Source organism: Carassius gibelio, chromosome B7, assembly GCF_023724105.1.
Source record: "Carassius gibelio isolate Cgi1373 ecotype wild population from Czech Republic chromosome B7, carGib1.2-hapl.c, whole genome shotgun sequence".
Lineage (NCBI taxonomy): Eukaryota > Metazoa > Chordata > Actinopteri > Cypriniformes > Cyprinidae > Carassius > Carassius gibelio.
Genome location: NC_068402.1, coordinates 14,989,119 through 15,016,832, shown reverse-complemented (window position 1 = coordinate 15,016,832; position 27,714 = coordinate 14,989,119). Strand labels below are relative to the sequence as shown.

The following is a 27,714-nucleotide window of genomic DNA, read 5'->3' as shown; positions in this document are numbered from 1 at the left end:
AATAGATGGTATGGAAATCCTTGGATAAGCTAAGATTTGAAATGTAAAGCAGGGTACGTGGGAGATCGACCCGCTTCCCTAATGCTCCCTGCAAGCTCCGCCACTCAGACGAATATCAAAATTCCTGGAGCAGGGAGAGAATCCGCGGATCTGGCGCGTGTTCCGAAATCAGACCTAGTCAAATGGGACCACCGGTCCGACACTACCTAACAGCGCACCACAGCATTAAGGTAAGCCTAATGGGAATTAGCATTCTGATGCAATATTACTTCCTTTGGTGTTCCCAGAGAAACACCAGCAAACAGATGAAGAAAAGTCAGCCAGATAAGATGGTCCAACCTGATGCAGTTAGGTGAGCGGTAGTTACAGATGGAGAATAACCAGAATGTTCTTGTTCTGAATGCCCGGCGCATCGTTTGAGTCCAAACCTTGCAAACAAAAGGTGTGTCATTACGTCAGAGGGCAGCGAGAGGCCAGGCGCCGAGTGAAAACAATGCAGCTTCCATTCAAATATATTCAAACCAAACTACAGGAACACCACAATATCCCATCGCATGACAGCAGGTGATTGTATTCAGAGTATGGATCATCTGAAGGGCAAAGGCGGCGTGTGTAGTTATGGTTACATGCGGTGTGGGTGCTTCTAAGGTTGTTTCAGATGCTTTGGAGAAGAATGGTAGAAATGTGAAGTGATGAAACATCTTCTATGCTTATTTATATCATTTCTTCCTGCCACACTCCCATGTACTCAATTTCCCTCCAAATAACACTGTTGTCGAACTTCATCCCCTACTTCACCCTTCGGTCGGTCAATAAATCGGGTGAATGCATGGAGCATTGGCGTTGATGAGTCAGTCCCTGACGACCTCGCTCTTATTGTGAGGACACCTAAAGGCCGCCTATTGTGTTGCCATGGCGTCCACATCAAACCATGACTACAGCCTTATCCTGAGGGTGGAAATGTTCTGAAGTTTGACAGTGAAATGAAAAATGGCACGTAATGTGGACACTGGATTTGATTATTAGCGTAGACGTCCTCTCTGGGGATTTGATGCTTTGTTGTGCTGTTCTCACCTATAGGGGTCATTCGTCTTCAGCCCTTTTTTTTCCTGAAATCCAAGTGACTGAGTCACAAAGGACCGGTGTTGATTAGGTAACCCCTGGCGTCAGAATCCAAGGGCAAATGTCTATCCTGTCACGACCAGCTGACATTTGTGAAGGTTTGACGATAAACATTATCTGACGAGGAGGGAAGGAGGGCCGTGAGAGGGAGCGTCTTGATGCAAACTTTCTTATAGGTTTTCTTTTGTCACTCTCTGCTGCTTTTCTTTCACTTGCTCTCTCCTCCTTTACCAAATATAGCTGTAGAATAATGAAAACAATATCCAGTTTATATCTGCAAGTTAGTGAGACACCCACTCTCATTTGCAGCGAAAGCAAATGACCCTGGGGATGAGTCATAACATCACTTTAAGGCTGTTTTATTCTCTCCTCACAAACACGGCGAAATCGTGCATGCGCCCAGGTATCCTTGCGAGGTGTATGTGGCCAGAGAGCACCGTTACCCCCCAGAGCCCCGAGCCCCGCAGTTCTTCCCCTCAATGCCCTCACGAATCAAGTCCTTTCTTTGAACATTTTCATTGAAAGACTGCCTTTTACCCACTGGGAGCAAGATGTAGAGCTAATGAGAGACTTGCACAGCTCTTCTAGCTGATTAGACATGAAGCCTCCGATAGTGTGATGGTACGTTCATGTTGTATATTCATCGAAAAAATTAATTATTTTTAGTGCTTCTTCATTTAAATACTATATATTCTGTCATTGTTTAATCACCTTCATGTCAATCCAAAACCTGTGTGATAGATGTTCTCTAGTGGAACACAAATAATGTAATACTAATTCATATATTTACAAAAAGGTTTCATTTGTTAACATTAGTTAATGCATTAACTAACATGAGTTAACAATGAATAATATATTTTTACAGTATTTATTATTAACCTTTGTTAATATTCAAGTTAGTTCACAGTCCATTAATTAATGTCAAGTTTTTATCTTAAAATGTATTACAATGTATTAGTAATTGAGATTAACATTAACAAGTCAAGCTTGATTTTACAGAGCATTTTGAATAAAGTGTGAGGTTTTGCTTTATTAATTTAGTTGTTTTGACCTTAAAATGCTTCTGAGGATTTGTGAAGTCAGTATCGTTCCACGACTTTAGTGCAAAACAACTTCTCTACATCCAAACTGATGAATGCCTTATCTTTTCATTCATCATGCCACAGCATACTTTATATACATGGGTTAAACGCACATAATTCTACTCCATTTCAGATGACTGACATAAATTATGTTCATTGTATTTGAAAACATCATCAATCTGTCAGACCACTCCCTACTATACAGCCCCAGGCTTATAGCTAAAGTGTTAACAGTCTCGGTTTTATCAGACAGATATCAACTTTGCTTAGTTTAAAGGAAGAAAAGAACTGGAGAGAGGTACAGGGGGGGGCTGTAATCGGACCCTGGAGTCTAAGAGGATTTCGATGAAGTAATATTATATGTCAGTCCCAGCTAGAGGCAGACAAAGGTACGCAGCCAAGCACCAGAGCAGAGCATGTCATCTAAATAGTGCCGGCTTCTTTTTGCAGTTTATTACATCCAACTGCTTTGTGTTGCTTGAGTTTGGCTGGGAGGCGGCACAAAGGAACCAGTTTGTTCACCGTCAACAAGCATGCTTTTATTTGCGCCATCCCTTTGATGTATAGAGAGAAGCATTTGGAGTAGGATATCCCTAACAGATCAACAGGGAAGAAATCCCACTCTTTTAGTATTGTCTTTAACAATTCCCAGCCTTTCAGCAACTACCGCCTTTATTCTCTTTAATGGCTTTACTTGCATTGAGCGAGCTGTCTATTATTATAGCATTATGGGGAGGGTGGTATTTGTGTCTGCGTGTTTGATTGTATACATGCCAAACGTGAGGGACATGTTGGAAATTGCTATACAGTGTAACAGAAACAAGTGGCTTCACGCCAAGCACGCACATGTTAGCTTGGTGTCAAAACTGAATTGCAGGCCCAATGACAACATTCAGTTTGCACCTGTTCCTTAAGGCGAAGCTGAAATAACCTAGTTAATGAGCTAATATGCCATTAGCAAGATATCCACTCCAAATGGTAAGTTGCAAATGATGATGCAACAAAACTGTCAGAAAATTTGCATTATAATACATTGCAAATGATGTGTTGTTGTGACTCCACTTCAACAAAAACAATAGTTTAGTGGTTAATGTGTGACAAGTAAGTGTGTGTCCTTGATTTAGTCTTAAAGGGACAGTTCACACAAATTAACGTTTTTACATTATTTTCTCACTTTCGTGTTGTTTCAAACCTGCACATCTTTCTGTCTTCCATAGAAAACAAATATGAATTATAATTTACTGGATATGCTTTTCTGTACGATGAAGATGAATGGGGCTTGGAGCATGCAAAGGCACATAAAATATAAAAATTATGAAAAGATCACAAATTCCATTGTTCCCAGTAGATTTCAGCAGAATTTACGACCATAATTGACTAACAATGCTTTTGGGAAATGCACCCCAGATCGATTTTGTGATATGAATCAAGTGATTTACTGAACAATTTGACTCAAAGTAACGAATCAGAGATTTGTGGCTGATGTCGTATTGTTGTATGAATGAAAGTTCCCATCTTTCTTTGTTTTTGCACAGAAAAAGTAACCAGTATATTATTCAAAATCTTATTTTTGGTTTTACAGAAGAAAAATCATACAGGTTTGAAGGAGCATCAAAGTAATCAGGTTTTTCCTTTTCCTTCAAAGAATGCCAGATCGTTATTTCTTTATAGGTGAGGTTATCTGTACAGCAAATGAGTAGTCATTAATTGTATTTGTCTCTTTCACACTATCATGTCTTAATTAGAAAAAAATTAACTCTATAAAGAAACTTTTTACAACTGCCAATAGTACCACGAGAGACCAAATGCTAACTAAAATGGCCAGCGAAAAAGGCCACTGACTCACCAGATGAATAAAAACATAAACAGTGCAAGCGCATATGCTCTTGAGACTCGCAGCTTTCATGTCTAAACCCTTATAAAAAGAACAGCATTCTTTGATGTCTTGGTACCTAATGATGTCAACAAATTAATTGTCTAATGTTTTGTTTGTCCTATATTTGTCCATTTAGCAAAGGGTTTTACCGGTAGAACTATAAACATTGTTGCATATTGCTGTACGAACAGCTCAAAATTAGATGTTCATGTACTCCACGATGCAAATAGACAAAACCTCACTGTTGTAGGCCCTTACAAACCTCAGCTATTGAAAAGCATGCAAATAAGACTAGTCAAATAAACTGCTCCTCAGGACCTATGGGTGCGGGAACATAGCTTATAGTCATAAAATAGTTAGCCTTAAACTACTGAATCAAATACTTATATAATTTATACATATCTCTACAACCACACTTTAATTTAAAAATGTTATAAAATAAAAAGATAATTAAAAAAGTTATCAACACTGTTATAAAACCAAGGCTGCTGAAATCACAAGTGTATGTAAACAAAGGTGAAATGAAAATCTATTGATTTTATAAAGCAACATTTTGCATTATGATATGCAAGTGTGTGAAATGAATGTATTTTTATTTAATTATAACAATTTATAAAATTGACATTGTGAGTATTCTTGCTTGTTTGGCATCCCCTTTAATAAATAAATGGCATAATGTTGTGCAAGTAAATAACTTTTTATTATGATATTAATACAGGCGCCGACTTCCATAACCTAGTAGCCTACACTAACTGTTATCATGTACGGTACGCAAATAAATGTGTTTGTACTTGTGTGCTTGTGTATGTGCATATTTGCATATGCGTTCAGACATCTCTCTCAGTGTGTCTAATTGATATGCCCTTACATTAATGGTAAGATTGTCTTTATGTGCATCTGTGATACTATATGAATATGAATATGATATATATGAATGCTAGATCTGAGGTTGTCAGCAACTTAAAAGGCTGTTATAATGGCCACAGAGTGAGTGTATCTATTTAGGAAGCACATTGTAAAGGTAAAGTGCTCTACACCCTACCATGTATCACAAGTTCACTGCTCAAATTGTAAATGGGATTTCTGCTACAAGCTCCACATATGTGACCATGGACCACAAAACCAGTGATTAGGGTCAAAATCTTTTAAAAATTGACATCTGAAAATCTGAATAAATAAGCTTTCCACCGATGTATGGATGGTTAGGATATGTTGAAATTTGTGCTGGTGTGCTACTAGCTGGAAACTGTTGCCCGCTAGAGAGTAAATAGTTAAATGCTGATTTGATTGGTGATTGCTTTTTAGGTGTGTTCAACAGGTATGATCACGTTCTTGACTTTTCGTCTTACTGACAAACTTTGTTTAAAAAAGGCTGACTGATGACAGAGAAATAAAAGTAGAACTTTGCTGATTTGATTGTACGCTGCTGTTCAATTCAGCTTAAAGTATGGACACTTTCTTCTGATAGACTTTTATAGAATAGAATAGAAAATAACAGAATAGAATAGATAGAATAGACCCAATTAAACCCCAATCCTAAGGCATACATTTCAAAAGTTCACTAAGCATAATGACAAACTTTATCTAAAAAAAGCCCGTTGACTGATGAGAAAAAGTCAATCACAGTCACTCCTCAAACATTCTACTCAGTCTTGTAGTCATCATAAGCTTGACATCATAAGTTTTAACACTGTATGATGACTCATTATAATATAAAGATCCACCTCCCCATGTGAATCAGTCATTGGCACTTCTTGATCACAAACCACTAGATCCTTGACTAATTAAAAATCAGATTTTCCAGTTTAGAATACCAGAGTGAACATCCAATACAAGATCTAACATCACTAGGTAACCGAATATTAGGCCCAGTCCTTTCACAATTTTATAAGCAATGTATTTAAAACATAGTGGGATTCACTGGGGATATAGTGCTTTGTGACTCACAGGCATTCCACTTCTGCTGAAAACTTCGGAAAAGATCAGTGTGTGTAGTTTTGTTGCACACCACGGTTATTATAGTCAACTTAAACTAAAGCCATAAAAAATGAAATGAAATAAAATATAAAAATATACTTAGTTTATTTCAGCTAGTTGCCAAGGCAACATTCATTTTTATTTAGTTTTAACTTGATATTAAAATAGCTAAAACTAATACTGAAATAAAAATGAATAAAACTATATAGACATTTAAAAAACGTATAAAAATTACAACACAGTAAAATTACTTAAACTTTAAAATTAAATAAAAACAGAAAATCCCAAAAATAAAAACAAATGCAAAATAATAAAATTGTATACTATACATATTACATATACATATAAAATACTATAGTATTGTAAAAAAAAAAAAAAAAAGTGAGATGGTGAAAAATAATCAGTACTATAAGTGATTTGAAAAAAAAAAAGTAGGGTGGGCCGGCAAGTTAAAAAAGTGTATATATGTGTGTGTGTGTGTGTGTGTGTGTGTGTGTGTGTATATATGTATGTGTGTGTGTGTGTGTGTGTGTGTGTGTCATTCTACCTACGTATTCAACATACCCCCACTAGTCTGAATATAAACACATCTTGGTTAATCTGTCATTTTCCCGTTTATGTGAACAGTGTGTATATTTATGAACACTGAATATGAATGTTATGCATTCTAATGGTTGTCTGTGTCCAAGTTGAATTCATAACTGAAACAGTACAGCATGGCACCAGAAAGGAACTGTGGGAGAGTGAGGATGAGAGAAAAATGAAGTGAAGAAACTATAGATGTCCCCTCAGTCCTACAGAAGAATGGACGCATCCTTCCACCGACACGTGCCCACACCCACTGCTGAGGGTTATTTTCACTGCCAGGTACTGTGTAAGTTGTGACGTGCAAGCCCCATTACTGATATTTATGGAACACAAATTGAAACAGAGAAATGATATGGCATTACCCGCGGACCCATCCACTCTTAATATTGGACGGTAAATGGAGTGAAGGAGGGGGCTCAAAAATGCTGACGGTGCAATTCTTTCTGCTGCCATACACTTCAGTTTTCATAATGATTTTGGAGACTGAGCGAAGCCCAAATGTAATTAGGCATGACAAACAAGCGAGCTCAGGTGACCTGCATAAAGACAACATTGCATTCAAATAAAACTAGCAAGAGGAAGTATTTTACATAATGTGACCATATAGAGTTATAGGATAGACCTTTTTTCTCCAAAAGCCTCTTTTAAAAAAAGTTTTATTTTCTTGTTAAATCTGAGTTATGTGGTTTCGACAAGGATGTACAGCATATCTCACTTCAGGGGATTCCTTTAAATGAGCCATAAAGAACATAGCCGAGATCTCACATGCCACGCTAATATTTTTTGAATATTTTATAATGCTAATGCATCTTAGCATTCTAGCCACTCTTGTGTTCTGGCTTTTGTCAGCTTAAATGTCTAACTAAAGATAATTCACTGTTATAATTGGGGGGGGGGGGGGTCAATAAAACCTAATCCCAATAGGACCTAAGATTGTGTATGTGTGTATGTTAATATAAGATTGTGTGTATATACAATATGAGAATAAATAACAATGGTTCAGGTACTTAAATAAAGCACTAAGCTAAAATGAAAGGCGTCGGATGAGAGCTGGAACGGTGGGTGTAGTCTTAGGTAGGAGAAGATGCTGGTGGTCTGACTGACCTGTAGTTTGAGGTTCTGGGTATCTCTCTTTAGGAGTTACGGAGGAGGGCAGAGGTGGTGCAGAGGGCCGCATGTGAGTCATCCAGGGAGCCTGTGAAAACTGTGGGAGCGTGGAAAGAACGGAGGAGAGGAAAGGAAGACTAGAGTGATGAAGTGATGCAGTTTTGAGAAAGGAGAGGAAGCGATGACGGGTTATCTGAGGGAGGTTCTGGATGCTGCGTTTAGACATTCAGAAGAGCATCAGTGTGGTGTCCTCAATACTGGCCCCGACCCCTCCACATTTTTATACAATGAGGCTGCATTTTATTATGTTTAACCACTTCAAGAGCCTCGTCCCTTAACAACATAGGCCTCCATTCATCTCGAAAGTCTATGTTTTAAATACCACCAACTATACAAACTATACTCACCTGCGACAGTGTTTTAAACCTTGAGCCATTCGTTCTTTGAAAATTTTCTTCTGTAGCATCCATACTCATTAATGTGTCCTGACAGTGCATTGTTGATCCTCATCTGATCATGGAGAACTATACGTGTTAGTCTGCAGTGCACCAATACCTGCAAAAGCAAAACGAGTCACGCAGGGATGAATGTGAGGCAGTCAAAGACAGATCTTTAAAAGAGAGAAAGTAAATAAATAAACCTTTGGAAGAAAAATGTATCATATTTTGAATAAGCTATGTAATGTGACCAAAAAAAGTACTGTATTGTAAGGGTTTTGTTTCTGATTTAGCAAAGAAGCAGTTATCTGTTTCATCATAGCTTCTTCAATCTATAAACACATGGAAAATACATAAAAAGTGCATTTTAAAACTCCTGAAAAATACAGATCTGAAGAAAAGCTGTCTCCGGTTCCATTATATCTTAAGCAGACCGGCAGGGGTGAGAGATGCAGTTGTGTGTAATCAACTTTTTCTTGAAGTGAAGCAAACCCAAGATGACAACAGACAAACACACACACAGGCTGCCGGTTTGCATTCATTTCCAGATGATATGAGGGAATCGATTGTCAGGTGTATGCTATCATGTCCCACTACTGACTAATAAGTAAATCACCCTCATGTGGATGGATGGATGCATGAATGAAAGAACTTGTTGAATCAAAACAACAATTGTTGTCTGTCAGTGCTAACCAGAAAATAAGTTTATGTGAGAAAGGGCTCTCTGTCCACTGAGTTTTTGAACTTGTTCTCCCTTTCTTTCCTCCCAGCTCGTTTACTATGCGTGTCCTTGTTGTCTAAAAGCCTACTGTTTACTGTTGCTCTGAGTTATAAATACAATAGGGTTTCATGTCTTTTACAACTCTCCGGTTCGAACGAATCTTGGCTCATATGCGGGTAAATACCACCTATTACTCATGTTACTTTCCAGCACATTTGTAGGACACATCCAAGCATAGCGCCTCGTCACTGCATAACAATTAGATGTCTGAGTGTTCGCGCTCTGATGGAATTTTACTGATAACAGACAACGGTCGTACTTGGATTTCGTGACTTCCATTTCATTCTTTATATGAAGATAAAGGCACACGGGGTGAAATAACGTTGTCATTTCTTTAAGTTGACAGAGTGCCTCAAGACTGACGAGGATTCGGCTTTTTTCTTTTCCTATAGTACACACATAACGAAGCTCAAATCTGTATTGCACAGATGTAAGTATGGTACTTAAAACCATGTTTTTCCTCTCTTTGGTTTTGAATAGCACAGCTTTGTAGCAGCAGCAACAAGTCTCCCGAGAACTTGGTCCTACTTGGCAGAAAATTATATTGTGAAATGTGATCTTACCTGACTGATCCCTCAGCTGGGAACACAGACAGATTGAAAAATGTCTTGAACTGTACCGGCTTCGCGTAATGTTGACATATCACGCGCAATGCACGCACAGACACACGAAAAAAAAAAGTGCACATTGCTTGCTGTCTTGGATGCGCAACTTTCTTATGGTCATTCATTTTCACTCAGCGTCTCGGGGTTGTAGTTGCTACCTAAACTTGACCGCCTTCGCGTCTTTCAGTCACGTAAGACCACTAACTGCTTTTCTCTGAGAGAGGGCACTGCGTAAATCTGTATAGGGTTTTTGGGGTAAATCGCGACTGGTTGCTATTTGTCCTGTCAGCACAGTCACCAAGGTGTTAGAGAGTTTAAGCACGCGGATATTGCAAAGGGTTATTAGATTCATAAGTCACCCAAGTGGTGGGCGATCTTCTGAGCACGGCAGAAGTTCTCATATGATGACTTCAAACAAGACACATTACCTACCAGCATCTGTTGGAGTGTGTGGATATTAAGACACTTCTATCTCCAGGACAGCATAGGGGAACATGGTAAGTAGAACGGAAATACTACACTTAAAGGAATAATTACTCCAAAAGGCATGGCTTGTGTTTACACTGTATGGTTGGTATCAAAAGAACAGATTTTGATGAACGACATATAAGAGTGCTCTCGTGCTTATGGATCCTAACGCTGAAGGCTACTTACACGAGGGTTCAGGTTTGCTAACATGAATGTAAAACTTTGTAATGCTGCTGTTTTCTGTGATTTCGTAGGCATAGAATAAAAAAAAACAAATCTGAGCAAACCTAACGCAGGCACATAAACAACCGTAGAGAATATACATTCTAATTGGGTTTTGCCTTTGTTACGCTATGTGCCAATCTGCGCTTTGATGCCTGTTGGGCTTTTAAGCTTTTATACTGAATATCATTTTTACAAGTGCTCTCTCTGTAAGTGAAAAAGCAACATGTGTAGATATTTCCATCTGCCCCGCAGGACAAAAGCAGAACACCAAGGCGCTATTACTGTGTGATTTGGGGACATGGGTTTCAAGCCATTTGGGGGGACTCCACTTTAGAGGGTTATGAGCGACTTTTCAGATAAGTGATTCTTTTGTTAAGAAAGCGACCGGCCAACATGTGATCAAAAATTAACAGGACGGGCTTGCCAATGATATATTCACGTGACAAGGCGTGGGGAAGCAATAGAGTAAAGCAATATCAAGTGGCACTTAACGAAAGTATAGATTTTTGCCTCTAAGTAACCTTAGCTGTGCTATGATTTCAGCACTTTGGACAGAGGCACTGGAGTCGTTGAACGCTGCGGACTAACACGGAGTGAGTGGACATCGCTTTTTTGTTTTGCAGTTCTTTTGACAAAGCTAGGGAATTGTTTCACTTTTTCCTTCTTTTTTTCGCTTTCGGAGGGAGACCGGTGAAAAAACAAAACAAAGAAACAAACGCGAGGAAAAGAACCAGTCGATAGTGGGGCTGCTTACTTTGCGCTTGGAGTTCTGTCGCCACTTAGAGCATGTGAAAGTTGAAATGGTAGAGCTGCTGTAGTGTACGCGTACTTTGCCAGCTCCACTTGGTGCACAGCGTTAACTTTGGGAAATGCAAGTGTTGGTCTTGGAGATCTAACCACTGATAGTGGTTGTCAGCTCTTTAAAAGGTAAGACCTTTTTGTTTTATTCTCCACTTCACTAGCAACCCTTCTTGGGCAGATGTTTTACATCTACATAGAGAAATGGAACCTTTTTACGCATTTTAACTTTGATTAGTGGTTACGGATAGAGAAAATGTTGCGCTGTGAGGAAGAGCTTTGGGTAGAGATGGTAGAGAGAAGGCAATGAGTCATGAGAGAAATGTTAAACTTCCGTTATCCTTGTACATTTTTCTTCTACTCTTATGGCTTTACACTATGACTAGAGCAAAAAACCAAACGGCGACAAAGTTGTTTCAATTAACTACCACAGCTCTGTCACGAATTCACTGAAAAGAAATAATGTATTCATTTCTATATCTTACAGTTCACCCCTATAGAAACGTTCATATTTAGCTGTTACACATGTGCTTGTACTTTTAGCGCAAAACAAAAAAATGTAAGTAAATAGTGCATGCAAGTACATACTGCTGACTTTCCGTCCTCATCACAATCAAATGCTTGCGGAATTCTTGTTGTCTTAAATGCGCAATTGTCTAGCACACGCTTTTCTTTGCTTGCTGAATAATGGGGCTTGTCTTTAATAAAATATACGACTCAGCACGAGCTACCTCCTACTTATTGTCTTGCTGAAAACGACAAGATCCGGATCTATCTATCTATCTATCTATCTATCTATCTATCTATCTATCTATCTATCTATCTATCTATCTATCTATCTATCTATCTATCTATCTATCTATCTATCTATCTATCTCTGTACCTGTCATTCTCGTCATCCTTTCTTAGCAGCTTAATGTTGTTTTCGTTAGCATGGAGGGATAATTTATTCGTTGAATCGATTCTAAAGTGGTGCAACCAGCCCTATCAATGTAATCACGTCTGTAGCATCTCCGCACTTCGTCATCGTGGACATATTCCTAGTGTTTTACTACGGACCGCTTCTCGGTTTCATTCATCCCGAGATTTCCACTCCTCTCCTCCAGCATCACCCGCTCATCTCGCTCCCCAGCGCACAGGTCTGTCTGTGCACACGCCGAACAGTTGGGAACCACTTAGAGCTAAAAGCTTTCGCCACAGATAACATATCATGCTAAAGTATTTTGAATTGCCTCGCCAAAAATAGCCCGATGGTCAAAACATTGTGTGTGTGTGTGTGTTTGTGGGTTCATATATAGGCTATATTTTTCCAGTTAAAGTGAATAAGAATTTGGATAGGCGTGGTCAGATTTTGTTCAGACTGGGTTAGATGGAGCCACCGATAAGATTGCCTGATAAGGAAATGGCTGAGAGGGTGTCACGCGTATTGTGGAGAAAGCTGAAGAAAAGCCAAGACAGAGGCGAAATTAGGACAGTCAGCGTTTAAAAGGAGCCTTTCGCTGATGATTTTCTGACTTTTATGCCGACTAAGTTTAGGAATTCGTCTCGGTTGCTGAGAGGGATGAGCGGAGGATATTAGCTACGGTCGCCTTTTTTTCTTTGTATCCAAGAATCTGATTAAAGGGTGAAGCGATTGAATGACAGACAGACACGAAAGCCCACGGGCGCCTCAGCACTGCGTTAATCAAGAGTCTATCAGGCGGAAGACATTCAGTGTGTCATTAGGCTTCTTTTAAATGATCCTTATGTCTGATTCTCTTTGTCCGGCAGCATTAGCTCCTTTCAGCACTGCTAAATCGGTAATTTCTCTATTAACATTTTTTTCTTTATTATAATCGTACGAAACATGTTTTCCAGAAAATATATCTTGCCACAAAAACAATGTATCGAAAGTCTGACTTTAAAGTGACATAAATCAAGTAGGACAGCAGCATATGTTTTTGGACAAGTCCGACAGTAATAGCAGCTGGTTTCAGCTGTAACTATATTTTATTATTGCCGTTTTGTCATTGTCATCTTCGTAATGCTCTTGTCATTTTCTGGCAAATATTATGCACGTTATTGTAGACATGCAACAAAACGGTCACGACCGCAGTTTTTATGAGCAAATATTTCATGCATAATTTCAGCACTGTGCTTTTCAACGAAATAATGCTTATTTTTGATTACAAGTAATCCAGTGGTGAATGCCAAAATACGTGTGCATCAATTTATGAAATATAAAAATATTTTTAGCCTTGTTTAGAGTGAAATGTTGTTGTTATTAAAGATTAATTGTGTGATTTTATTACACCCCTTACGGCTCGGAGTCATGTTTTCATTTATTGAATGCATTTTTTTTTCTAAACATAAACGTGTATATATAATATAATTTTAGTTCATAAGACAGAGAGGAATAGAGATGTGGGTTGGTGGTGTGGGTGTGGGCATGCGGGGGGAGGGGCTGGAGGCGGATGCGGGGAGGGTGGGGGGTGCTGGGGGATGGCACGACACACTTTGTATGTACGGAAGGTTTTTTATAGAACTTTCTGCAATGTACGTCATCGGATCAGTCCATAAATGGGGTTGTGTTATCTAGCTGAGAATCTCCCTCTCCGCCCCCCTCCCCTCCTCTCTCCGATCGCTGCAGAGTTAAGGGTGGGCGTCAATAACAAATCTGAGCTTGGTAGGTTTCAATTCAGACATCTCATAATGCTATTGTGCCATTATATTTTTACAGTTTAATCCGCGTTTCCTTCATCTTCGTTTGACTGACCGCTGCGGAAGATAATGGGATATTAATTTATGAACTAAATCTGAAAATTGTTTTGTTTACGGAGAGCGGCTTTGTTAATTAACTTTTATAGAGATGTACCGACTTATTGCGCCCTGCCTCACTCACGGGAGGAATTTATTATAGGCCTACTGAATATGCAGGGTTCCTTTGGGAAATAAAAGCCTGTGTTCGTCACAATGGCGAAAAATGAAAATGTCCGTTTCTTTTTTATTTACCCCTTTGAAATATTATATTTTGCGCACAGCAATAGTCTCACAATTTGGCGATCAACAATAGTAAAAACTATATATATATATATATATATATATATATATATATATATATATATATATATATATATATATATATATATATATATATGTATATATATATAAAACAATCATCATATTGAGATTAATCACACTATAAAAAAGGCTAATTTCCTGGTGCCAAAATTATATGGAGGATACTTCCGACGCTTTTAGTGTTTAATACTATTTGGACAAGTCTAAAGACGTTAAGTCCGTTATCTCCGATCGCGGGATATTCCGCGCAAGAAAACCACAAGAGGTTTGAGGAATTAGGCGCGCGCTCAAGCAGGAGCGTGACTTGCGGCGCTCTAGCACAAAGCGCTCGTTCTGCAAGAGGTCGTGTGATATTTCTGCTTTATGGTGTAATTTCTCCACAACCTGCTTGTAAACGACTCTCGATATGTATGCTTTTTTTTCTCTATAAGCTTTTTTAAAAAGAACTATGCTATTTAGGGTGCTGTAACCCCATTGTGTTTTCATTGAATGTTTGCGTAAAACATTCAATGAAAACACCCAAACAATGTTTGGGTGTTTGTGTGTCTGTGCGTGTGTATGAGATATATATTACTGACCTCCACCATATATCTCTGCATCCTAATTTGAAGAGTTTGATGGGGTTCTGTATGATGAGCTTTGCTACTTGTTTGCCACCCACCTGTGTGCTTAACTCACTTGATATAAAATGGTGTGGCACTTGCCTCTCTGTATGTGAATAGCTACAGAGCAGCATTAGTGCTGGTGCCTGGCAACTAAGGCTCCACCAAGGAATCCTCTAACTATTCGCCAACGTCAGTGCTTGGGTATGTATATGCAGGACTTCTCTAACATGTTTGCAATTTGCCTCTGTGGATGTTGGTTAAGAATGTCATCCGGTCTGTGTTTGTGTTTGAGGGTGACTATATGCTTAACGTTATTTCTGAGGGCTCTAACCGAATGTTGTTGAACAAAGCAAACTTTTTTTTCCACATTGGGATGTTTAACATTTCTTAGAGGTCAGTTTCTTTCCAGCTGCTTTGTAGAACACTGTGTTTCATTCTTCGTGGACACTTGAGTTCTTAATTTCTCATCTTCGTTTGTAACGATGAATAAGTACATCAATGCAATTTCGAGCTTACAGTCATCAGTCAGATTAGTTTTAGTGCTATTTCAAATCTGAAGTGTACTATTTGTTTATAGCGTTACTTTTAACATGTATTCGTTTTTATAAGTTTACAGTATATTAATATGTGCATATTTGAAATTAATATACAAACTGTTCATAGTCACCACAAAAGACAGGCTACAACAGTGCATGACAAAAACTGTCTAGCTAATTATGTAAATATACTCACCCTTGACACATAAGGGTTTGTTGGGCAAGCAAAAGGCTAGATTACCAGAGGATGTGTGTACAAAGGGATAAAGTGCAGCAGAGGGCTTATACCCCACGGATACATTACCAGTGTAGCTGGTGTATGCTGCAAGGGATAGATTACAGTTGCGTGGATTGTATAGCTCATGGTGTCTATGTGCTAAAGTGGATATCTAAGTGTGTAGTTCTATAATGTAGCTGCTATAAGTCAAGACTCTGTGATCTTTATCTTACACGACTGGCCGCTGTTGACCACTGTCAGCCCTTTATTGATAACAGGGACCTGTTGCATCTTGCTATTGGAGAGATGAGCACTGCGCAATTCTTCAGTGTACAGAGTGGGTCTCAGATCAGACGGTGATGTGAGTCACACCAAGCACTACCCAGACTCCCTTCCCTAAAGACAGCAAGCCGAAAAAACAGAGACAGACACCCAGGAATGGGCAAACTTAAGTTCCACTAAGTGACTCACTCATTTCAATGCAATGACAAAATGGAAAGATGGGACACTTTGGCGAGTGTACATACTCAAACGTATACTCAAAATTCCAGACTAAACAACATTAAATCATCAAATGAGATTTTTAAAGTATACTTTGCATGATGTATTTTTCGTCGTTCATATTTTTGTTTACAGCTGGCTTGTGTGTGAAATGTTTGTGAAGACTCAGATACACTCTTAAAAATAAAGCCGGGGTTTGCAGCAAAGTATGGGGTCTTCTAAGAACCTTTCATTTAAAAGAACCATTTTTCTTGGTGTGAAGAACATTCTTCCACAATTAAAATAAAAACCTTTTGTGAAATGGAAAGGTTCGATGGATGTTAAAAGGTTCTTCATGGAATCATAGATGCCAATAAAGAACCTTTGTTTTTAAGAGTGTATTTCAGTGTGCAATCTACTGCCATACTGACACCCATTTTTCAGTTTCTTTGTGTTTTTCATTGCAGCACTGATGGTTAGAAATGGCTTCACTTCCCTGTGCTCTGTGACAGTACTGTGATGTGTTTGATAAATGTTGTAAACTAACCTTATTGGCCTGTCACACTATGAACTGGTCTAGTTTTCTCATTTTCTAGTAGTGGCCCAAAGCTCTTTTTTTTTCTGAAGAAGCCATCACCTCTGTTTCTACAGCTAGTTTTGACACTAAAAGTTTATCTTGACCTGGAATAGTGGAAAGTATTATTCCATTTCAAGTTTGTACAGGACACAGATCTCCTCCAACATGTTCAGAAAGATGCAACTTCAAAATCCTATTTTGTCATTGTGTGGAAGACCTGTTCTGTCAGCTCCAGGATGGAATATGCTATGATGGGTCAAGACAGAACACAGGACAACAGATGGCACGTATTTGAGAAAGCTGAGGTGACGTCATTAGCGACCCGACCTATTGGATAGAGACACGGCCATCGCTTCTGACGCCGCTCCGACTCTCTCAACATTCATCACCTTGAACACGTCGATCCTAATGGTCAAGTTCCAGCAAATGTTTCAGCTCTAAAGTCCTCACTGTATGTTTTGTTTTCATTTTGTGGAGCCTAAAGTTTCCACAAAGTTGCAGCAAATGAAAGCCAAGGTCTTCCCACAGTTCATCTCATGCTGTATTCTCATTAGTCCATATGTCCACTTTGTGGTCATCTTAGTTCTGTCTGTGGTTCTGGTGTCAACTTTGTGCTGTATGTGCAGATCTGAATGAGATCCATGTTGTTTTTGTGCTCCTAATGAGAAGCAGAGTGATTTATTTATGGATTACCTAGCTGGAACAGCCTTAATGCGCAGTGTGAGAGTGTACATGAGTGTGTGTGTGTGTGTGCATTTTACCTCTCTTGGAGTCATGTCGCTCAGTAATTGCTGATGCAACTCTTTGTCATCCAGGGTTTGCCCTCTCCTCCTGTGAACCTATGGGATGAGTCATATGCAACTTGGCTTGTCCCTATAGGAGAGAGGAAGGGGCTGTAAGCATGAGTATGTCAAAACAAGTGAAGGTAAAAGTGTATTCATAAAATTATGCAAGTTAAGTAGTACAAAAAGATGAGATGAGATGAGAAGGAGAGAAAGAAACAGAAAGATGGAGATGGAATGAAATAAACAGAGAGAGAGATAGTGTGTGTGTGCGTGTGTGTGTGTGTGAGGAGGCAGGTGTTAGCATCCACTCCCATGCTGGGAACAGCTAGGTTTGAAACCGCTCCACCTCATTACCTTATGCAGAGAATAATCATCATCACTATACATCAAACTCATCAATATAAATCTTGCACTGGACGAGATCCAAAAGCAATTGGAGCTTTAGAGTCCTGGTGAAAGTATGGGGCTAATGATGTGGTGTATAGCATGGGGTGAAAGAACAAGAAGTAGTTCTCCTAAACTCCTCCTGGAAGGTCATGTGAAATACTGCATAGAATAAATAGTAAAGCTAGAGTCGAATAGCAAAATTATATATCCGCCCTATTAGTTTGAACATCTCTGACCATTTACTTTACAAATATCAAACAAACCGCTCCCATTATTGGAGGAATATTACTGACACTGGAAGAACAATGAATAGTTTTAAAAGCAGCGAACCAACATCTGGCACATAAGCTCCTTTGGCAGACAGAGGGTCTCGAGCTGACAATAGTTTAAAATATCACATACAGAGAGGGCCAGGGAATAATAGGTCCTTGATGTGGAGGGGGTAAGGAGTGAGCTCTTTACTTTTCAAGCTACCTTTGTGGAGTCACAATTGCAAATATCAATTTCAGCAGATGATCTATAGTCTTGTCACAGAAAGGTGTTTCATATTAACCTAACGGCTGTCCATTAGGAAGCTGTTGCCGCATTTGGTGGCAGCAAAGCCAATGAATTTAAAGTTGAATGAACTATGGAGATTTAGATGGCAAATGCAATAACTTAAAACCATAAATTATCTTTCGAATGGAGAACTGCGAATGTAATAACTTAAAACAATAAATTATTATTTTACCGGTTGTACCTACAAAAGGAGCTTGAAGCTTGATGTCTAAATACTCCTCATAGTCAACAAAAATGAAACAAAACAGAGTTCGTATTAGCTTAAGTGTTTCACTTTGGTAAACTGGGATCATGTTTTATATATACCTTCACTGTTAAACACGAAGCCCACACTGACTCAATGGTAATCAGTTGAAGGAGCACTTCACAGAAAAGATGCGAGGAATAGCCTATTTAAAAGCACACTCGGACTCATCACATCCAGGAATTATTAAGGGTTCTCTCATATGTTTCTCTTTTGCTCTGGGTAAACGCCATATCATACTTTCCGGTTATTCTTTAGGAACAAGCGTCTCACTCGGTTCGGTTGGCGCTCGGTCGCGCTCGCGCTGGAGTCACATGTTAGAACGTCACGCAGTAGTTACTGTTGTCGCGAGGAATGAAGCCTTCATTTCAAGCTGGAGAGCTCTCTCAATGCGCACTACACCGCGAGCGCTCACTATGCCATCCAACTGCTTCAACCCAACTCCAAAGGATCCGCTCAGTCATGGGAGTCCATTACCTCAGCCAAGCAATTTCCACCATCAATAATTTAATCTATTTGCTCAAAAGCTGAAGAGACAACCTGCAGCTGCTGCTTGGCGAGGAGCAGGCGAATAGAGCAAAATAGTTACGCGGAGGGCTTATCCAAAACATCCCAGATGACACTGTCCTGCTGAATGGTCTCCTTTACGACTGGACAGTAAAGGTAGGTTTTTGAGCGTAATAGATTGATTACAGTGGTTTTGTATTGACTGCGCCTTGAAATGAGAAGGCGAGTTAAGAATCAGATGTTGGATCATCCAGCGGCAACATGAAACGCTATCCTTGCGTTCATTAATAAGATAACGCTACGGCGTTATTACGTTGATTGAATTTCTGCTAGGGGTCAGCAGGACCAAAAGTTGCTTTGGTTTATCATCCAGAGCTGTGAGCTGTTTATCATTGCCACTTTTATGTGTTAAGTGGTTTAAACGTTAGTTTGATGATATTTGCTGCACTCGGGCACAAAGGACGTGGATATTTTATTGATAAGTAATTTTTACTCGTCGATGGCGTAAAAGTAAGTATTACCAAACGACATATAACAGTATATTTACCCATAAGGATAGATTGTTTATACAGTTTAAGCTAAAACTATGCGCGCGAACGTTCAGGGAATAAATGCGTTTTGTGAATTCAATGAGATTCGGAGAACAAGAAACTTGAGCTCATCGTTTAGGTTTACCGTGTAGAGTCTAGCCTTCCCCTGGAACAGATAAAGTCCCAAAGCGAAGATAAAGTTTTCAAATTAGAAACTAACAAATAAATTATAGTTCTGAGCTGCTTTGGGATGCAAAGTGGACAAATGGCTTAAACTAAATTATACTACTAGTTCATTTTCTCTTTATTTTTACTTTGTTGTAACGCATACTGTTGTTTACAAAGCTGTTAATAGTGACCAAGTCGAGATTACTATTATATTGTATATTATAGTCTATTATACTACATATATATAAAGAAATTTGTTTAGGAGGAAAAGTATGACTACGATGCACTAAAGAAAACAAGCCTATTCATTCGTATTAATCTGCGTTCTCTCTGTATACGCGTAGGTTTGTTTATGTGTCAGAAAGAGAAAGAGATGTTTCTAATGGTCCATTCTTTTCTGCTCGCCTTCACTTCAAATGCGCTTAATGTAGGCTAGACGAACGCGCCATCTAGTGCCAAAATGTTGTAAAGCATGTAAACTAGTTAAGGATGGACTGTGGATGCCGCTTTGTCTCGTGTGTCTCAGACACCACTTTTCTAGTTTAGAAAATCTAATGTAACTTTGAGTTCATAGGTTACTAACTAGCTGTAATGGCATATTCCCGCACCATCGCGGCATTATACGTTGTTTGATATAATGTACCCGCAGGATGTTTCAAATTCTTCAGAAAGTTCCTGGAAAAGAACTCAATCTCTACTAACATGTAACTTAGAGTGCCAAATCTTAGATGATATTTTCCTCGCGGATCCAGTTCGCCAATGCGTTGCCCTTTCTCCTGTTACGAGAAAATACGAAACTTATACATAAATTATTACAGCGCTAATGTTTAATTTGTCTTTGTCTTCTGCCTTTCAGCAATAGAGACATATGCTATCGCGAACGAGTGAGCCTCTTTTACAGTGACTTACAGTGGAGTCGTCAGTTTCGTAGGAATTATTTTTAAAGGATATTTAAACTGCTCTGTTTATGATTGTTGTAAGGATCCTTTTTTGGGGGGAGGGGGGTAATCTGAAATATTTTTTTTCTCATGAATCTACTAGTTTGCCAAAAGTAAAATTTATCTAAGAACTTATAAAAGCGTTTATTAATATATAATGTGATTATTACCTGTAATGAAGTAACCGCCCGATACTGATCATTCTGTTGTCATGGTTACCTCCGACATCTGTTCCCGTTCGTTATTTGACAACAGGCTAAAATACGCGATCCGATTAATTTAGAAGCGAACTTTTATTATAGGTTTTTTTTATAAAACCCAAATGAAACCCATATATAAACACATATAAATTACTTTTACATAAGGCCTAACAGCCCCATCAATTAATCCTCGTCACGTTGATGTGAACCGAAGGATGTCTTAATCTAAACAGTTTATGTGTCTCTTTTAGAAGTGTTTTATATGTAGTATTTTTTCTTCAGCAATATACTAATACAGATTGATGTAATTTGCAGAATTTCTCAAAATGTCTAGTTTCGTCAGATATTATGTATATTTTTGCATTAACTAGAGCTAAATCACGCATTTCTGGGTGTTCATCACTCTTGTTGCTTTTGTACATCACATCTTTAAAATTATGTATAAAGTTGGAGTTAGACAAGATGGAGGTTTTGAACTTCATAAACAAGCACCGACCCAACCTCTTGAAAAACCTTGCATTTGGAAACATAGATTTCACCATAGACTATAGAGAGTGTTATTTTGCAGTTGTCTCTTGCTGTGTTACCACTAATGCCAGATTGTCACTATTATGGATTCCACATTTGAATGTGCTCTTAAAGTCAGAATAATAATTACCAGCTGAGACACCTGTGTGAGCTTAGGTGATGCACGCTGCAGTGTTCTTGTCATTGAGACAAGTACACCAAAGCAATCTAAAATCTTTTCTCAGGCTACAAGCATTTTCACCAACTTTTTTTTTTTTTTTGGTTCTTTTCAAATATTTAATCATGCATTGTTAAATATCTTTGTCCTTTATGAGTGAATACCTTTTTAATGTTTTCCTTAGAGTGCCAAGACTAGTGTCTGAAAAGTGTCTTTAACCACAATTCTTTTAAGTTGGAAATGTCTTATACATCTGTCATGAGTGGTTTTGTTTCTTAATCTCCCATGACATGGAGATTTAAGCAAACACAATTGTGCTGGAATCATGATCATGCAGACCAATTTAGCCAGTCCTACCTGCCCCTTTCTAAACAATTGAGCAGGTGCATGTGGTCTTTTTGCCAAAACCATAGAGCTGCCACTCATGCCCAATTAAAGTACAATCATGTTTTACAGTGAAAGGCGTTTGAACATGCTCCTACCAAGCCCCGACCACATGGATCAAATACAGCTGTGTGGATGAAGTATGTCATCAAGCGTTCTGTACCTTACTTTGTAGATAGAGAGCTTGAAAGATCACTGAAGGCTTGATGGTTTGTCATGTGAGAGGTTTGATTGATGCAAACCTGGTTTGTTTTATATTCAATACTTCATAATGAATCTGGCTTCAAAGGCCTAACAAATGGAACACAAAAAGCTTTATTTCCCTAACAGTTGAACCGATTATTTCGGCATTAACCATTAACCAAAGTTTTTTTATTTTGAACATTTAAACACACCTGAACCCGTGACTGGATTTTTTTTTTTTGTGGCGCCTACAACCGCATTGCCACTCAGGTTCTGTGACCCATCTAAAACACCTGTTCTTTCTGTGTACACAAACATAACTCATGTTTGCACATCATACTGTACGATGACAGGATATTGATACCGCATTATCATGCACAGCTCAAACACACGCATATTAAAAGCAGAACAAACATGTCTGTCAAGGTAATCTTGTCTTCCCTCGCTGCTTTGAATGAGACAGAAGGTCTCAGTTATTGCCAACTCAGTCCCAGAGCAATAAAGTGATTCATCGTCTAGATTACCGTTTAACAGGAAGTTGATTGAGAGCATAATCCATATTGATTCTCTTGATGGAAACAGGAAATAGCAGAGTTAGAAATAAAATTGTTTGTTGTTCCTGGTGAAAAGGGACCCCAGAGGAAAATGGAAAGCAATTGTGAGCTGATGAGTGGCACTGCCCCCTAGCACCACTCCTTCTGGCCCCACCGCCCTTTTCCTCTCATCCCCCTTTGAGACCAGAGAGAGACGTCATCAGGGATGTTGTGCTCTCAGCCTCCACCCGCTGCCACACAACCCTACACACCGTTGCTCTAGTCTAATTAGGAGAGAAATATACAATTTAGTCAGCGCTTGTGTGCTAAAGTTCAGTAGTCAACAATACCTGACCTTCGCCCTTTTACATGACACCTCAAAGCCATGTAGGTCTGTAATATATTTAAGGTTATGTATTACCGGTAGGATTTGGATGAGAGATGGCATTTGTACTCCATCTGCTGTCAGGTAGGGCAGCAGAAGGGATTTGGGTGTCAGCATGACTGATGCTGGTATTTCATTCAGAAACCTCTGCAACATATATAAATACTTCTCTCATTAGGAGACGACAGATGTTTGCTAATTGGGATCATCCTGAAACTGGGGCGTTACTGGGCTGTGCTGCACTGGGCTGTGCTGCACTGTGTGTGCGTAAACCTGCATTAAGGTTGTCTTGAGAGCAGGAACGCTGACATTTATTCCTCCGTCCTCACAGGCGCGACACATCTGGAGGAATGAAATAAGAGAGAATCATTGAATAATCCTCAGGCAGGCACTTTAAATTCCTCGCTATATTCAGCAGAGGTAATTGCTGACAATGTAAGAAGCTTTTTCCATTACGGGGAAAGCTGACAGACTGAAGTATCTTTTCATGCCCGCAGAAGCAGCTTGTACACACATTTTGCACGCTGCCTGATTTGATTAAGATTGATCTGTCCTCCACAGCTGTATCCTCAGCTCTGAGTTTTTCCATGCTTGTTTTGGACCATTTGAGAGGAGAGATTAAAGATGCTCCCACCTCATCTCCCTAGCCAAACACACATACGCGTACGTTGGTGCTCACGCTCTCTCACACACACACCCCTCGTGGACTACGACGTCACTGAGCGAGGGGACTTTGAGCTCATTAAGTAGAGGGCTGTGATATTCTGAATCGAGACTGTGGGACTCCCAGCCGGCCTATTTATAGAAGGCACATCTCCATGGCAGTCATCGCTGCGCTGGCAAATCGCAGCCGTGGCCCTAGACACCAATTAAGAATGAAACAAATGCCTTTTAGACAGGGCGTGTCCTTTCTTCTCTCCTACCGGCCCGTACTGCCTTCTGCTCTGGGAGCAGATCCTCCCTCTGCCTCTTCCTGAGGCTGCATGGGGCATCGAGAGGACAGCACACAGAGAACTTGCAAAGCCTTGCTGCGGTGCTGGATATTTTTAAATGTACTCCCCCCTCAGCCCCCCTTTCCCCACCCCTACCTCTCCTCTTCTCCCGCTCCCTAGAAAAGTGAGAGTAATGGGTATTTTTTGTTGTTGGGTATGCATGTTCCAGTGTCTGTTCGTATGCACTGGGATGCCGTTGGATGCAATGAATCGCAGTGACTCATAGAGGGACTTCAGAGAGGTAAGAGAGAGCTGCAGAGAGGAAGGGAGAGAGGAGGATTCAAACTGGTTCACGGTTTCCTGGAATTTTCATTTAGTCGCGTTGTTTTCTTAGTCTGGTAAAATGTCATTGATAAGAACATGGCAGTTTAAGTGCAGGTATGAATGAGCGAATTAATGACTGGGGTCTTTCTGCATCTCTACATTCTCTGGGTATCTTTCTTTAATCACTCTATTTCAGTTCATTCCCTGCATTTTTACCGTGTCTTTCCTTATTTTTCTTGCTGTCTTGCTGTGAGGATTTGTTCCTCCAAAGGAACCCTGCTCAGCTGATTCCAGAGTTTAGATGTTGTTATACATTTGGGAAGTATATAAAGTACATCTGTAACATCATAAAAACATTTTATTAAAAAAGAAACATTTTATGATTTTAGTAGTAAAAATTATGTATTATTGCAGTAAATGTCAAAATGTAAAATAGAGTGAATTCAATATTGAATTGCTCATGAAAAACCTTGATGATAGAAGCTGTTCTTTCGTTTTTTCACTTGTCACCTATATTTGTTCTGTCTGATGCTCACACAAGCAGTTCACACACCTCTAAGGGAACAGAGGAGGCAAGGGAGAAGGAGGAAGGGAAGGGGAAGAGAGAGACGGAGGAGAGTGGGTGCAGTTCTCTCGTGTCCTCTTAATGATACTCCAGGGTCTCTGAATTTAGCCCGCTATATTTTTTGGTGGGGGAAGGGGGCACAAACATGCAGGTGTGTGTCCAGGGATGGAGAAAGCACAGAGAGTTAGTTGCGCTCCTGCGGGCCGGTAACTGAAAATGAAACAAAGAAATAACAAGTTGGCACATTTTGTTTGTGTCGTACTTTGTAGCGCATTATGAAAACGATTTGCAAAGCTTCATTGGGCATGATAACACATGGCTGTTAACAAGGGTGTTTAACATAATGTTTATTGCAGTATCGTGAAAGAAAATGGTTGCTTTACGTTGTGTTTTCTCTTCCTCCCTCCCCCCATTCCTCTCGTCTTTCCCCTTTTGCTGTCTCCAGTTCCAACAGGTTAGAAGAGTGATGACCATCCTGTTCGTTACTATGGTTATTTCATACTTCAGTTGCATGAGAGCTGCGCCCATGAGAGAGATCCCGGGCGTGCAGGGGGGCCACCGGGCTGAGGGCTACCTGGGCGCCGCTGCCGCCGCCGCCGCTGCCATCACCTCAGGCAGCCGAGGCCACGGGACTCCACAGAGTGGGGGCGGGCTGCCCTCGCTCACGGACACTTTCGAGCAGGTGATTGAGGAGTTGCTTGAGGTGGAAGGAGAGGCTACGCAGCAACTGGGGCCCGGGGCCGACCAGGGCCAAGGAGGGGGCGGTCCCGCAGCCATGGCTGACTCGAAGGATGTTGACATGTACGCCTCGCGGGTGATGATCAGCAACCAAGTGCCTTTGGAGCCGCCGTTACTCTTTCTCTTGGAGGAATACAAAAACTACCTAGACGCCGCCAACATGTCGATGCGCGTGCGGCGGCACTCAGACCCCGCGCGGCGAGGGGAGCTCAGCGTTTGTGACAGTATTAGCCAGTGGGTGACGGCTCTGGACAAAAAGACAGCCATAGACATGTCGGGCCAGACGGTCACCGTCCTGGAGAAGGTCCCCGTGACTAACGGTCAGCTGAAGCAATACTTTTACGAGACCAAATGCAACCCCTTAGGGTACACAAAGGAGGGCTGCCGAGGAATAGACAAGCGGCACTATAACTCGCAATGCCGGACAACCCAGTCTTACGTGCGAGCCCTTACCATGGATAGCAAAAGGAAGATCGGCTGGCGGTTTATACGGATAGACACTTCGTGTGTATGCACATTGACCATTAAGAGGGGCAGATAGTGTACACAATGTATAGATTTTATTGAGAGTTCTAAAAAAGAGACATAAAATAAAAATATCTATTTGTGTAAATACATAACAGGGTAAATTATTCCGTCAGATGAAAATTTTATGGACTGCATGTAAAAAAGATGAAGTTTATACAGTAAAAGTGATACTACAGTCTATTTATTGAACATATTCATGATCTTGTAAACAATTAAAAAAAGATCTGATCAGTCATTCGCGCCCAGTTCAAATTACTATATCACATTCCTCGAGACATTGTGTTTTTTACGTTGCCAAGATTTTGAGAGATGAGGAGAGGAGGAGGTGGGGAAGAATTACATTCAAGAAAAAAAAAAGAAAAAAAAAAAACAGAAAGAAAAAAAAACTTGCATGCTGCTTCAATTGTGAATTGAGAAACTGTCCACTTTGGGAAAACAAGGAAACGATTTCCGACCAAACATTCCGTTTACATTCTCAACCGTAACAGGATTTCCTCCTCTCAGTACTCTGTCTGTTTACTATCCTCAACTTCTCAAGGTAATGTTGGAAATACATACTATGTCAAGGTGCTGTTGTCAAAGCTTTGCTGTTTATTTTTTTATCCCCACAAGATGAAAAAAAAATATATATATAAAAAATATATAAAATTTATTCATTGACATGTGTTCTGGATTAATATAATTCATTTTGTATGTTGTGAAGTTGTTTGCAATATTAAATTGAAATATTTGAAGAAATAAAATTACTATAGGCAACTGAAAAACAAAACCAATGTCAATAAAGTTTGAGCTCTCCCTTTGCAGGTCTAAATATGGCACAAGCTTTGGAGAGAACTTCTTCTCTCACAGCGAACATACATTGGATTCTACATTCAAATGATTTCAAAAGGGATAGAGATTCACTAATGTACCTCCTATTTTCTCACCATACATAAAGATTAGTATAATCGAGAGGATCAAAAGTTAGTTTGAAGAATTTCTCAAATGCAGATGAACACATATATGCAATGTAGCTTCAGTTCTCGTCCACAGAAAAACATACAGTTCTCAGGTAAGACCTATTGTACACTTGGCATGTACATTTTATGGAAACCAGTCCTTCGTGTAATGTTGTCCAGTAAGAGGGTCCAGGTCGTCATCACTTGCACTGAGAGATTAAGATTTTCTTTTGTCCGAAAGATGGATCAATGGAGTCAACACTCCAATACACTCTATGTGATATCTGATACACCTGAACACAGACACAGACCTATACACAAGCCTGCTTTCCTTCAAAGGCTGTTATCAGACAACAGAACAGAAACTGTGACACTGATACACTGCCACCAATAAGGGAGGACACAGAGTTTCATCTGTTTATGGTAAGTATCTCACTGCATCATAAGTGCTTGGACAGGGCAATAAAGAAAGGATGCTCAAGCAGAAAATCCCAATATGATGATGGGTGCATCTTTCTCGGCAAATACATACCATTTCAGGCATATGGGAATCAAATCAATCAACACCGTGTTGATTCAACAGAAACTGTAATCATCTATCAGTTTTGCTTAATGGGTTAAACCCTTTCTTATAAAAAGAAAATACACAGTCTGAGCCTTT

General features: G+C 39.7%; 1 protein-coding gene across 5 annotated transcripts; it reads left to right on the top strand.

The window, feature by feature from the left end:
* Positions 1-93: 93 nt before the first annotated feature.
* On the top strand, positions 94-26,350 carry bdnf (brain-derived neurotrophic factor). Of its 5 annotated transcripts, none has more exons than XM_052560410.1 (2): positions 94-230; positions 25,295-26,350. In XM_052560410.1, the coding sequence occupies exons 1-2, from the start codon at positions 183-185 to the stop codon at positions 26,126-26,128; spliced, it is 882 nt and encodes a 293-aa protein (XP_052416370.1). In that variant the 5' UTR covers positions 94-182; the 3' UTR covers positions 26,129-26,350. The 5 variants fall into 5 exon arrangements, with proteins under 5 accessions (XP_052416370.1, XP_052416373.1, XP_052416371.1 ...); XM_052560413.1 differs by lacking the exon at positions 94-230 and adding an exon at positions 9,244-9,400; XM_052560411.1 differs by lacking the exon at positions 94-230 and adding an exon at positions 9,969-10,072.
* Positions 26,351-27,714: the final 1,364 nt, after the last annotated feature.

Excerpts from the sequence above, each read along its gene's own strand:
- bdnf (XM_052560410.1), top strand. The coding sequence starts at position 183 with ATGGGACCACCGGTCCGACACTACCTAACAGCGCACCACAGCATTAAG. Across the intron at positions 231-25,294 it reads CAGCGCACCACAGCATTAAG|TTCCAACAGGTTAGAAGAGT; the intron begins GTAAGCCTAATG and ends TGCTGTCTCCAG.